At 34.5% G+C, this 14,921-nt stretch overlaps 1 protein-coding gene across 4 annotated transcripts in view; it reads right to left on the reverse strand.

The window, feature by feature from the left end:
- Positions 1-14,921, reverse strand: part of LOC145686579 (putative ATPase N2B) — an 84,564-nt gene that overhangs the window by 8,975 nt on the left and 60,668 nt on the right. For 3 of the 4 annotated variants that reach the window (XM_081760019.1, XM_081760016.1, XM_081760017.1), the window contains exons 2-4: positions 7,512-8,077; positions 4,364-4,605; positions 2,051-2,222 (exon numbers count right to left, since the gene is read on the reverse strand). In XM_081760019.1, coding sequence (XP_081616145.1) covers positions 2,051-2,222; positions 4,364-4,605; positions 7,512-8,075 — 978 coding nt within the window. In that variant the 5' untranslated portion in view covers positions 8,076-8,077. Of the gene's footprint in view, positions 1-2,050; positions 2,223-4,363; positions 4,606-7,511; positions 8,078-9,292; positions 9,430-14,921 lie in introns of those variants that run through there. The other variant, XM_081760018.1, reaches the window with a different exon arrangement.

The raw sequence follows: 14,921 nt of genomic DNA on the forward strand, positions 1-14,921 counted from the left end.
TTCTTTCTTTGTTCATTGAAGGCTCTAAGCTCTTTCACGGATCAGAATATTTGATTGAAGTATTAGTTTAATTCATTAGTTTGTGCCGTTTGGAGTCAATGGATACACTTGAATGGATTGAACTAATGAGATAATGAGTCACTGATATATTCTTCCTCATTGTTCGTGCGGTAATTCCCAACGTTCTTGCAGTTGGTGGATGCCTTTACGAAGAAAGGAAAAAAAAAAAAAAAAACTCGGTGGCTTAAATGTATAGAAATCCTCAATGAAATTTTGAGGCTGCTCATTATTTTCGAAGGATGTGCCACGGAGTACATTTGACAGAGACCGGAAAAGATGGTAATATCTAGGAGTAACATCTGAGAAATACGCCAGATATAAAAGAACCTTCCATTGCAGTTACTGATTAATGACAGTATCATGTGTGCTACAAGTGCTGTAGCGTTGTCCATATGGATGATGATGACATGACGTTTATCCGGTCTTTTTTCTTGAAGTGCTGCATGACGTTGGAGTTGATCACAGTATACAGAAGCAATGATAGTACGATTACGGGGTAGAAGGTCACTGTCTGAGTTTATTTTAAATTTTCACATATTGAATTGTTATTATTTTCTATGCCTACTGTGTATATGAAGCTTCAATTCAAAGGTTAGATAAATAAGAAGAAACTCTCGTTGTATCGAACATCACTTCGTTGACTCACGTCATACTAGGTTTGATAGTAGACATTTGTGTAAGGAAAAAGAAAGCTGTCTTCAACGAATATGCTAAGTAAAAAAATCAGAATAGTAAAGTCACTGTTAAACGCACTTAAATTTAGTTCTTTCTTTGTTCATTGATGACTTTAAGCTCTTTCACGGATCAGAATACTTGATGGAAATATTAGTTTAATTCATTAGTTCGTGGTTGAATTGTGTAGTTAAAAGGTTGAATTGTGTGGATTCGTATAAGGGACAAATATACAAACCATATTACAGAAAATGTTCCCCCTTCTCCGTTAGAAGCGAAATTTATGAAACCGCTCAGATACGTATTTAATTATTTTTAATTAGGAATTTATACACCGAGTTTCATTTCCCTAATTTGAAGGGCTTCGGAGATATTCGTACTTCATTTCTGGCATAAATTTTAAACTTCCCTTAGGGTCGCATAAAAATATTCTAAACAGACTACGGTGTCTTCTAGATCTCATCGGTATAGCTACCTAGAAGATAGTCAAGTCAATGATGTGGATTGGTATATGAGGCAAACATACAAACATTCATTTTTACATATAAGATTATTATTACTATTACTTTTAAAAAGTACTAAGCTTTAGTGTACAAAATGTAATTAATTCAACTTTTGACGGAAGTGTTTTATTATGTGCAGCTACAAATCCGAAACAGTATAGTTGCATACATACTATAAATAATATAAGAAGAAAACTATGCGAATATTATATTATATGATACGTGGAAACATCCGATTTCAATTTTCTTTCACTATACCTATAGGTGCGAATTAATGAAATGTAAAGACTATACCGGGAATCGAACCCAAATCTTCAGCTTAATGTGCCAGTGTCCTAACCAATACGCTACCCTGTCTGCTTCCTGACCAACCGCATACTTTCACTCATGAAGTTTGTGCTGCCATTCAAATCACATGCGTACTGTGGGGTTAGCGTACGCGCCTTTGGCGTGGGAGGCCCGAGTTCGATTCCCGGCGGGAGCTCATGTGGTGCGGATTCCACGTTAATCAGTAGGTCCACGTCTCATATAGCCTTGCTGCTGGAAAGGGACGTTAAACTCAAAAAATCAATCAATCAAATCACATGCATGTACCACAACTCCTGATGTTCTCTGATAGCCCAGTGCTTATATTCATGAACATCTATGTCGCTTAAATAAGATATTATACAATGAAGAGAACAATTGATTTTTCTCTCACAAGTATCTTTAGTACGTGCAAATTAGAATCTATTCAAAGAGTGAAAGGGTCGGGATTCTAACCTGGGTATTTGGTTTGTCGTGCCTGAGTTTGATTTGAGTGAAGGAGTACTTACCCTATCGCACAATTCTTCGAAAGTACAATCAGCCACTTGACCACAAGTCCTTTTCAGTGTCATATTTCGACCTCTGACGTTCAAGGTTCTTGGCCGTACCACATCATTCTCTTTCGCACACAGGAACTTGAAAATTCTGTCTGCTTCCTCATTGGCAGGTTCTTCGGATTTACTGTTAAAGAAGGAAATAACTTATAATAATTAAATGAAATAGAAAAGTTTCGGTATTAAACTGTGGTGTGATTATTGCAAGATCCGAAGAAATCATATTTGTGACCTAATTAGGACATAAAACAAAGTTTAAAATAGCTAGTCATGTGTTGATAATAAGCAACACTGTCATTACTATGGCCAATTATAATTTGAAATATTCACATGAGTATTTTGTTGAAATATCTTCTTACTGACCAAGAAACCACAAACGCAACAAATTTTCGCAGAACTCTGCAAATAACGGTTCTGCAGTACTGAATTTGACTGTCCTCTGTTCAGAAGATAACTATTTAAACAAGTGATCCGCAGAGTACTGTATGGAAGAAATAGTGCCAACTGAAGTTATCATTCGTTCGTATAACGCAATAGAAAGCGATGTTGCTTATAAGGAAACAGGGCCAAATAACAGAGTTAACATAAATGTCTCATCAATAGGGAATTTTGATCTATCCAGAACAGTTGAGAATTGGTATTTCAGTGCTCAAACCATAAGCATATGCACAGAAAGCACATACTTCTGCTTTGTAAAACTATTCTTTTATTACCTTCAATCACTACTACCTTTAATTGATAAAACGAACATAAACTTGTACTTTTTATACCTTAAGTTAAACTTACACATGTGTATCAAATTGGATTTATATTATTGTGGCGCCTGGTTTTCAGAGCTGGCGCCTAGGTCGAAAGAATATTTTTTTGAGCCCCCCGCCCCCGCCCCTATGAAAGACAATTTTTAGTCCAATCCAAATCAAACAAAATAAAATGAGCATAAGTGATTATTTTACACAAAGTTCGCTATGTGCAAGTTCGGACTAATTATTACTAACTTCTGTCTAAACTCTTCACCTATGTGCAAGTTCGGACTAATTATTACTAACTTCTGTCTAAACTCTTCACCAAGGAGATTGTGGGCTATACTTTACAATACTGTTGAAAATTCGTTTTTATATTTACTTTATTTTGTGTTAGGTTAAGTTCCCTTCCATTTCTAACTCTATAATCTATTTAGTAGTAAACCTCCCTTTTATTAGAAGGAGCTTACATAAAAGCTGGAAAATCGTAGATGGAATTTAACACTGCAAGACGGAATTCTACATAAGTTTAAGTATATATTTTTCTTATTCTTTACGAACTATTATATGTAAAAAGTAATTATTATGTCCGTTCTTCATAGTCGAAATACACATGCTTCAAAAGCACTGTGGGAGCTCTCTATTAGTGATAATACGCGTCAGTATTACTTTAGGTTTGCTTTCTGTTCTTCACACGTGGAATAAAAATTTCCACATAATAGAACCTTTCATGAACCAAACACGACCAAATCTTAGAATTAAAAAGGGGTGGTATTAATCAAATCCATATCGATACACCATCTTATCAGGTGCATTCATGAAGGAAAAATCATGTACGTCGTAGCTGTTAATATTCAAAATACAGCATCTAAGTTGAATCAACTAACCTTATTAATAGTTACTAACGTCTACATACAATGACTACTTAATAACTACTTAGCTATTTTCTCTATTCTTGTAACCCACTCAAGGATTATTATTCTAAATCTTCTACGAATTATTGTACAAATTACTCCATTTCTTAACGTGATTGTCAATTGATAAAATATTAATTCTCGTTACTTCCTACAACTAGTCCTCGATAGTAACATATCATCAAACACATCTCATCATATCTTGGAATCTAACAACGAATCAAAATAATATTTTCACCCTTATCAATCTTCTACCACATGCGATTAATACTAGGTGCCAACAACTAACATGGAAGAAATTATAGAATTTCTTTCATGAATTGATTTGTTTCTTTCCTCTGTTTAATCTGGCTGCGGGCCAGCTACTAATTCTCTTCAGAAATCTTGTTTCCAACATTTAATTTACGGAAGGTTTGTTGTACACTTGTAATTCGAATGTAATTACAAGAAATCTCAAAGAATATGATCACGATTCTGTCGTCCTGTGAGCTTCTCTCCAAGGTTCGGAAACAATAGTTTCACCATTAAGCACTGTATTTCTCTTAGATGTGTACAAATACTGACTTAAAACAAAGAAGAAAGAAATATACATAAGAAAGTCAGCAAACACTTACACAAAGTATGTCTTCTCTTTGCCCGGAAGAGTTTTCAATCGATAATCTATTCCAGAGTCCAGAGCTACCACTTCGCAATGGTCTTTGAGAACCTTTATGAAAGGAACAAAATTCGATCGCTGAAGGCCATTTTTATACAAATCATCCGGCGGTCTGTTGCTTGTGGCCACAACAACAACACCATTGTTAAAAAGCTCAGTAAACAGTCGCTTCAGGATCATGGCATCACCGATGTCTGTAACCTGTAAAACCAAAATAAAATTATATATTATAGCTGCAAAGAATTATTATTAAGTTCAACACTACTAACTAAATTTAATGAATCAAAATGAAACTTTCCCATGCTATTCTAAAACATGAAAGTAATCTATACTTTGTTCATTGAATACTCACGAGTAAGTATACACAAAAGCTATTGCAGTTTCAGTTAGGTTCTTAACTATTGGTTTCTTTACATATTACTACTAAATTAGTTTTGAGTTTTTTCTTCTTTGATGCATGTGAACCTACGTTCGATTCCTAGAGGGAAAACACTAAAATTCGAAAGCATTAAGTCGATTCCACTTTAAACTATCTTATATGCCTTGATGCTTCAATGGGCGCTGAACTACAACAACATAGTTATTAGTGAAATATGAGATGGTCGAAAATCATAAACCCTCATAAACATTGAAAAATAAACATATTTCACTATTTGCGATAACACATATCTTTAATTACGATATACTGTTACCGTATTCATGAGCAAAAGCGCTTCTAAAAACAGCATGTTGAAACACTTATTTGCATCTCGTGTTCTCCTATACGAGTTCAGCAAAGGTTCTAGTGCCGCAGGTATCCAGACAAAACTGAGCAGTGTATGGAGAGCACGCTACTGCTGAAGGGACCACCAAGAAATGGTCTGATACGTTCCACAATGGAGAAAGTTTAACTTGAGCAATGCCCCACGTTTTGGTTACCCATTCCATTTTGATGAGGGCAATTTGTATGACTTGATCTACTGTGGCCTATGATCTATAAGCAGTGAACAAACAACTGTTGTGCAACATCTTCAACTTACGAGAAAGGTTTAAAAACTGGGTTCGTGGGTGCATCATTTACTCAGTGCAGACAAACCCCAGCATGTTTTCATATGTGGTTCTTTACTTATGCACATCCTGTCGCCAACATCAGCCCATTCAATTACGTATTGTTACCAGAGATGAGAAATGGTACATGTACGTGAACTTTAAGCAGAGGAAGGAATGGGCCAGCCTAGACAGGCAATATCTTGACCCAACAGGATTTGTATTTCAAGAAAACAACTGGGACTATTGTGTGTCTGGTGGGACATGAAAGGAATTACTTACAGTGACCTTCTACCCCGTAATCGTACTATCATTGCTTCTGTATACTGTGATCAACTCCAACGTCATGCAGCACTTCAAGAAAAAAGACCGGATAAACGTCATGTCATCATCATCCATATGGACAACGCTACAGCACTTGTAGCACACATGATACTGTCATTAATCAGTAACTGCAATGGAAGGTTCTTCCATATCTGGCGTATTACTCAGATGTTGCTTCTAGATATTACCATCTTTTCCGGTCTCTGTCGAATGTACTCCGAGGCACATCCTTCGAAAATAATGAGCAGCTTCAAAATTTCATTGATGATTTCTATACATTTAAGCCACCGATTTTTTCTTCTTCGTAAAGGCATCATCAACTGCATGAACGTTGGGAATAACCGCACGAACAATGAGAAAGAATATATCAGTGATTCATTATCTCATTAGTTCAATCCTCAAAGTGTATCCATTGACTCCAAACGGCACAAACTAATGAATTAAACTAATACTTCCATCAAATATTCTGATCCGTGAAAGAGCTTAGAGCCTTCAATGAACAAAGAAAGAACTAAATTTAGGTGCATTTAACAAATTCTCTAATATTTTCACGTGACTTTACTTATCTTATTCTTTTATTTAGCATATTCATTCAAGACAGCTTTCTTTCTCCTTGCACAAGTGTCTACTACCGAACGTAGTATGACGTGTGAGTCAGCGAAGTGACATTTGATACGATGAGAGTTTCTTCATTTTATCTAACCTTGGATTGAAGCTTCATATACACAGTAGACGTAGAAAATAATAATTCAATATACGAAAATTTAAAATAAGCTCAGATAGATTTAACAAAATTCAACTTTGCCTCTAGAAAGTATAGAATTTAAAAGAAACAGACAAAAATATTATAATTAATTGTCAACAGAAGTTCTTAAATTACGCGATGCAACAGTAAAGACTGTACAAGAATGCAGCTTTTACATTTTTAATAATGGAGAGTGTCAACTATCGGAAAATTCATTGTTATCACAAACAATATTCTGTACAGTAATTCATATCAACTTATATGAAAGAAGTATCATGCCTAAGTAGAAAATTAAACCTGAACATCAATATAGATTACTTTCTAATATAGGAGATAACTAAAACGTGAGAAAGAAATTAGTTTCGACAGGAAGTGTGGTGGAAGGAAAATGGAGAGAATTACAATTGATAGATTATATTAAAGAGGGTAACTCACATATCAAAATCAAGAATTCGGTGGGGAATCACAGTGTACGGAAATTTTCCTATTTGCTGCAATAAAGGTTAACATTGAGAGCTAGGATCTGGCCGCTGCTCTTTCTGAAATAATTGAGACTTTAAAATGCTTGTATAAGTAAACGGGATAAATAATCAAATCTCTCCAACCAATAATGATCTCGGACAACTTCCGCAAACGGCATTCGGGTAAAGGAACTATCGTAAACCGACGGACTACCGTAACATTACATACAGCGAGTTTGCCATGTACACTAAGACAGTGTGGCTTTAAACTCAGACTCACATTCACCCTAAACGCGAGCGCATTATCCCACTCGGAAACCAAAAGTAAAATGAGTCTTGAAAATGAAATAAAATCTTTAAATTTTACGTCCCATTGTTATGCCGGCTAGGCTCAAGGGGACGGATGATGAGAAATGAATGAAATGGTGGAATGAAGAAACTGGAAGGAAACGGCAAAACCCCGAGAAAACCCACGCACGCGATGTTTGTCTACCAGAAAGCTCACTTTAAAACGAGTCTTACACTAAGTACGCATTTGTACAAGAACTCACCTGAAATTCATCAAAACAAAGTAACCATGCGTCGTTGGTAATGGTTGCAGCTACTGGTGGTATTGGATCATAAGGCTGTGGCTTCGTACTATGAACATTCTTGACAATATGCTTCTTCACTTCATGAATTCTTGCATGAACATCTAACATGAATGAATTAAAGTGTACTCTCCTTTTTCTATCAATTTCACAACAATCGTAGAATAAGTCCATCAACATTGTCTTTCCACCCCCCACAGCACCATAAAGATAGAGTCCTTTTGGAATTTTCTCTACGCTGGATGTTCCCAGCAACTTCTGAAAAAATCCTTTCGTTGGGGGAACATAATTTTTGATATCGTCATACACTCGCTGCAACTTCTCAGCGACATTGATTTGATACTCATCTGCAATCAGCTCACCGCTCTCAATTTTGCTCTGCAGTGCAACGATAGGACGGAGACCATTCGAGGATCGACACCGCTTAGCTACAGTCCATACGACTGGGCGATTGTTCAGCAGCAATTTGTAGAACTTCTGGTCTGTTAGTTGGACAATAAACCGAGGCACAACAGGGACACTCATTACTGAAAAGAAAAAACAAAATATCTTTTACAAATAGTCAAAGAAGGAATAAACTATTATATACAGTATGACAGACAAAATATACTATGCATCTGTTTTCTTTTACCTCCTACATAAATTTGTTGAGCAAGATTAGGTTTTCCCTTTCGATCCCCCATGTTCTCATCTCACTAATACTTTGATAATCATTCATTTCTATTTATCGCTTGTTTCTTTTACTTAACAGACCATAATATGAGACATTACACTAAATATCTCACTTCATATATATACATATGTATCTGTATTCCGAATATTGTGCTTATTTCAGTTACAGAAGTACAAACTGTAAATATTGTGGCAATTTGAACTTTCCTATACTATACAAGGAAAAGAGCAAAAGTTGAATGAATTCTGGAAATCATACCTAGTTCAATATCCACTATTTATGCTCCAGGTTATGGAGAACAATGATGAGTGATAGCAAACGACCTTAAAAAAAGAAAATGAGAAAGTGACCCGAAACACAAAAAATCTAAAATTTCAAGGACAAGATGCTCTTCGCCATACGCCAATAAGGCTTGAGGTCCAACGGAGAACGTACCCCACTACAAAGTCGCCATGAGTGCAGTTCTTATCTGTTTATTGATAATTATCCTTTTACAAAATGACGCATGAAAAGAAAATTATTTTGGAAATTATATGTCCACTAACACATTATGATAATAAAGAAATTAAAACGAAACTCTAAGACAAGACTACATTACATTCGGATAATAAATATTTGAAAATTCTTGCCTAACTATTAAGAGCGACTGGTCAAAAATACAGGAGGCAAAGATAGTATCCCAAGTCTCTATGGCGTTCCTCTGCATGCTATTCAACCCTCTTCGTATGGAAGTATATTAATACACACGTATCTCGACCGCTTTTCGCTTTAGCTACTTAAGAGAGTTTCAAGTGTTTCCTAGAACTGAGGATCTTACGTGCATCTATGGTCATACGTGGAAAGGATAGAAAAACATACCGAAGCTTTGGTAAGTACTGTACAAGTTGCACTATTGAAATATGTAAATAATACGCTACATTAGAAATACGTATGTTATACTCTATAATAACTTTAGTTTAGAAAATAATTTACTTTTGTAAGTTGTCCATCAGTCAAAGTTAGCCACTTTTTAATTGAAACAAAGGTAGCTAACATAGACAGGATTCACTGTTATTTCAATTTCACATACCTGACAAAATATCGTACAAAACGATCAATTTAAACACACAGCATTGGGATAGCGAAAATCGTTGTCTTCAGTAAGACTACTTCGCGGTATTACTAATAAATTCATCTTGTACATGCTATTAAATTAGCATCCCTAGTTCAAAGTCTGAACACAAATCATCTTAAATGATTTTCAGTTGTAGATAAGTTTAACTCAATTTGGGTATTGATTCTGCTGATACGTAATATTCATAACGTCTCCGTCACTTTATTTACAAAAAATTGAAAAGGAAGAAAGTTAACGCATGACCTATAACGCAGATTATCAGACATACAGACTCACTTGTGATAAATATTATTAAATAAAGAAAATCAAAGGGCAAAATCAAATTACGGTAGTAAGTGTGCTTCTTGTCGAATGTCAAGGACGGAAAATTAAATACGTCACATTCAACCTTGAAATTTGAAACACGAGGTATAACGTCTAAATGCAAAGTTGCTAAGTTGGAAAGTTTTCCCAGCAGGAAAGTTTTGAAGGTCGCGGATATTCTTTCAGGAAAAAGATATAAAATCAATAACTAAAAACAGGAAGATTCTATTAAGCTATCTTTTATGTTCAATTTAAAAAAAACATATATATAATATGAAATTCCGACCAAGGACAATTAAACTTATTAAGATGCATTGCTATTATGCTTTAATCTCAATTGCATCCTTCACGTATTAATGCCCTGTACACTAGAGAAGAGAAGTTTGATAATTGTCACTGAAGAGTGGAGAAATAACAGGTAATCGGATGGAAGAATATAGCTCAATGGAATCACTATTACGACATTAAGCATTAGAAAGAAGTGCTACTTTACTGAACTATTATATTTTCCCATCCCCAAGGAAAATCTGAACTGACTTTAAATAAATGCTTAAAATCAGTTGTTTTGTGTATTAAACAGAAAGTGAAGACGGTCCTAGCATAGCAGATAAATTTTAATAGCTGGAGTTACAACATTTGATAAAATTCAAAAGATATCTTTAAATACATGTGACCTTCTAATCACGTTTAGAACTTTCAATTGTGAGAGTATCTATATATTAAAATGCTGTTTATATGTTTGTGGCTAATTCTTTTGACAATATCTCTGAAACCACAAGCTCTAGCAAGATGCAATTTACACTGATCTAATTGCAAATATTGTGTAGATTTTCAGTTCTCATTGAATATTTAAAAATGGTCGTTATTTTTTATTGTATTTTTTAGGGTACACTGAAAGTATTGAAATTTTAAAAAGTAAAGCATCATATCCTACGAGTTATACATTCCAACACCACACATTTGTATACGTGGTTAGTATAAATTTCCAGCATTTATTTCATGGCCAAACGATAACGAAAAACGAAGGCTAACCATTTCTCCAGTCTAAGATTAATCTTTACTGTTTGGAGTGTTTTGCCTAATGAACACTATATATATCACGGACATTATAATTGTGTGCGCAATATATTTTCTTATTATATACTGAATGCAAGAAGGAAGAAAACACTGATCAGACATGAATTAGAAACTCCAACCGGAATTAGGCTCAAATCTTGCAAACGGTGGAGATATTGAAAAAATAATCGAAAAAATCTCCCCTTTTGGTACCCTTTGTCGATTTTTATCAAGACGTCTTTCACTTGTGTGTGTAAAGGGACATGTACAATGCTGTGAGGAATAACAAGATTCATGCTAATATGTGAATAATGCGCTGTGTAGAAAGCGCAAGTTCAGCTAGTTAAATTGAAATGAAATGTTTCAGTTTTACGTTTTATGCCGTGTAGGGTAAAGGAGATGTATGATGAATGAAAATGAATTATTTTTGAAAGAAATTGCTGAAATGAAATGAGAGAGGAAACGGGAGAATCCCGAGAAAACCCAAAGGACACGATGTCGTCCACCATACACTCACATGGCCCCGGATCGAACCAGGGATCCCCGCACCAGAGATGAACTTTCTACTACTGAGTCACAGTGCCTTCATAAGTACAGAAGTCCTTAATGTACACATATCCAAACAAAATAATAGTCATTTAAAACTACACTATGAAAAAGTAATTTGATCTTCGACAATATACGTTGTTTTCAACTTTAAGAATTTTCCAAATAATAAATGTTTCACTCAAAACATTAAAAACACGGGTGCTTAAGTGAGTTCAAGATCAATATTTTATCATGTGACACTCATTCCCCCCCCCCCCATTAATACACTATAATTACGTATATTGTGGGCACAAAGTCCCGTCAACCCCTTTTTAAGTATAAAATATGTAAACTGTAAATATATGACGCAATTACAATGTATTTTTTTTTTCTTATTTCAGGTATAAACAATGGCTGATATAACAGATTATATCACTGAACAACATATCGTTATAAGCACTTGGGTTTACAAGAGGCACAGAACAGGGAAAATGTTCGAGCAAGTGCGAATGGATTTCCAACTACGATTCGGACAACAGCTCCCTCCAAAGAGAACACTCTTGCGTTGGGAAAAGGGATGTTGTCTACCGACAATGTTAAGGATAAACCACGAAGTAGTAGACCATCAACATGAAAGGAATAATGCAAAGAATTTGGGGTGTCAGTGGAAAGATTACCAATGAAGTCAACTCGGGAACGGTTCGTGGAATTTGGTATACTCCGATCAACTCTGCACGAACACGTGAAACATGACTTAAAATTACACCCATATTGATCGAAATTTGTTCAAGAATTATCTGACAATGATTTAAACCGAAGGAAGAAGTCATGTGACGCACTTCTTCAATGTTTGGCACTATCCTGAAATATGAAAAATTCATTTTCAGTGATGAATGTATCATATACTGAAGCTCCTGAGCAAGAAATGTTGTCTTCTGGTCAAAGGAAAACCCTTATTTTTATGAGAAGATTGAGAATAACCCTCCCAACATCATCATATGGGCTGGCATGAACAGCAAACAAATTTACGGTTCATATTTTTTTGATGGACTTGTTAACCAACATTGACATCTTGATATGCTAAGAAACTGTTTCATTCCCCTTTTGGAAACCCGAGGATTCGAGGGGATAGTTGGTTTCAGCAAGACGGAGCACCTCCTTATTTTGTCACTTGGGTTCAAGAATATCTCAATGAGGTGGTTTCAGGACGCTGCACGGATCGCCTTTATTGTTCGCTCCACTTGACTGGTCACCTCAAAGCCCGGACTTAACATGTAATAATTCGCTCTGGGAATTCATCAAACATGTTATTGCAACAGAACATTATGCTACGACTGATGAATTGAAAGAAGGTGTGAGACTTGTTTCAGCGGCTTATTCCAGCAATTCTGAGAAGAATGTCCCAAAGGATTTGGTGACACATTATTTTGTATTCGGAGCACGATGGAACCCATATTAATGTGTTCGACATTTACATTAAAGCAACAAATGTCCATTACACATAAAACTCAATCAAAAGACCTCTGAAGTGGAGATGGTTGCATCTAAGCTGTATATTTTTATGAATTATACAACAATATTAATAACATTCTACAATCTTAAATAGCAGCATTAAAGTAAAGATGATCATTATTAGGGCTCCAAATATTCCAGGCGGCAAGTAAACTGGAAATTTCTGGCGCCTAGGTTTTCTTTTTTCTCATTAGTATTTTCAATCTTTTACTTCCCAGTAGTTCTAATTTCGGACCTAAGTTATACAACGACTCACCAAAGGTAATCGTCAACCTGGTTCGCCTAATGATAAAAGTAAATCTTGAGTGGTAATAATTGTTTATACATAAAAATATCTTCAATTATTATATACACTATTATTCTCACCTTTTCTATCGAAATTACAAGTCGATGATCGGTATTAAATGGTTTATTAGTTGATACTCTTTTAACGTATTTTCACTCAAACTGTCTTGGAAACATACATGTTGACTAGGTATCTATAAACAATTACATAGCAACGAATTATACAATAATGTATACTTCTTTACATATATTAAAAACATTCTTCTTCTGTTATTTTTAAATTAACATTATCTCAAGTATAGTGCTTGAGTATGAGCACTTTCTGCCCAAGGTACAGGTAATTATTAAACAATACAAAGTATCTCGTTATATAAAAATGTCGCCCGACGATGGGACTGAATATAAAAGTTACAAGCGAGCTTGGCTTTTATATTTAAGAATCACTGGTCCGTTTACAATAATGATGTTACATTACTTATGTCCTTTATATTTTGATCGCCCTTCGTATATATATCTTCATTAAGCTTCATATATATATATATATATATATATATATTTATAATAAATCTTTTATTCCATTATCATTTATCTTTTATTACAAAAACGTCGTCGCTTAATAACATAATTACTGAAGGGTGCGCAGTTCAAAATCGTAAGAGGCAAATTACCTTTTAAAAACATAAATCACAATGATTAGCATTTTCAATCATTATTAAAACGGTGATGTTAAGAAAAACAATATTTGATCTTTCCAGGGCGCATTATATGATAATTACGTTAGATGATGTTTTAAAATATACATTGTATCCATAAGGCATCAGAATATAGAAGAATCTTATTCGGATAATATATAAAGTAGTGCATAAAGACAGTCGTCGGATAAATAGCTTAATAGAATGAACCTTATTCTTAACATAATCTTTGACAACAAATTCTCAATACAAATCCATATAATATAAATAACCTTTGCCATTAATCAATTATAAATCAAATTATAATTCTTCACATTAACAAGAGAGAATTAAAAATCATTTGAAAATTATCATTGGTTAATAAGAATTAAAGAAAATTAAATTAAGTAAAAATCAAAAATTAAACGTAACCTATGTTCGGACGAACAAAAGGAAGAAAATAAATCTAATTTTACACAAACAGAAAACACTCTTTTATATTTTTCTTTTAGTCTCCTTCATTCTTATTAATTTGAGCAAGAATGTCAGGTGCAACTAATCTTTTTACTAGACGCATCAATTTGGTAGTCAAGGAATTCTATAGCTGATATGGGTTTGACATTATCGCTTAAATTTGAAGATAAATGTTCATAAGAATCTATAGCTGATATGGTTTTAACTCTTACTTCATCAACTACAGTCAGTTTACATTCGTACTTGCATATGACTCTAATAAAGTACATTGTACTGCACAATCGTGATTAGGTCCCACATTGTTTTGTACATGAATTGCGTCATTATCCTGATTTTGGTATAAAGTGACATCTCTTGAACTACAATTATGTCTATACATAGGATTTATAGCATTTCTAGAATTTCGCCATGAATTTCGACTGTTTTTGTGTCTACTTCGATTAAATGATCTGACATAATTATTGTCACGGTTGGTTAGGTTAGGTGGATTCCTATCATATCTCTGCCTATTTTGCTCGTTCGGATTGCTTAAATTCACTCGATTTAGGTTGCGTTCTGTATCGTTCGCATTACGGATATTTAGATTACGAACAGGTACAGAGTGATCTGAATTATTTTTAATTTTACCTACTCCCGCTAGATGATTCTGAGCGTGGTATTGAGTTTCATAACATTGTACCAGCATTAATAAATGATTAAAACTCATACACTGGGTAGAAAACAGGATCTGTTGTAGCTTAAACGGTAGCAAATTT

The sequence above is a fragment of the Thermobia domestica genome, chromosome 5, assembly GCF_964235325.1.
Source record: "Thermobia domestica chromosome 5, izTheDome1.hap1.1, whole genome shotgun sequence".
Taxonomy (NCBI): domain Eukaryota; kingdom Metazoa; phylum Arthropoda; class Insecta; order Zygentoma; family Lepismatidae; genus Thermobia; species Thermobia domestica.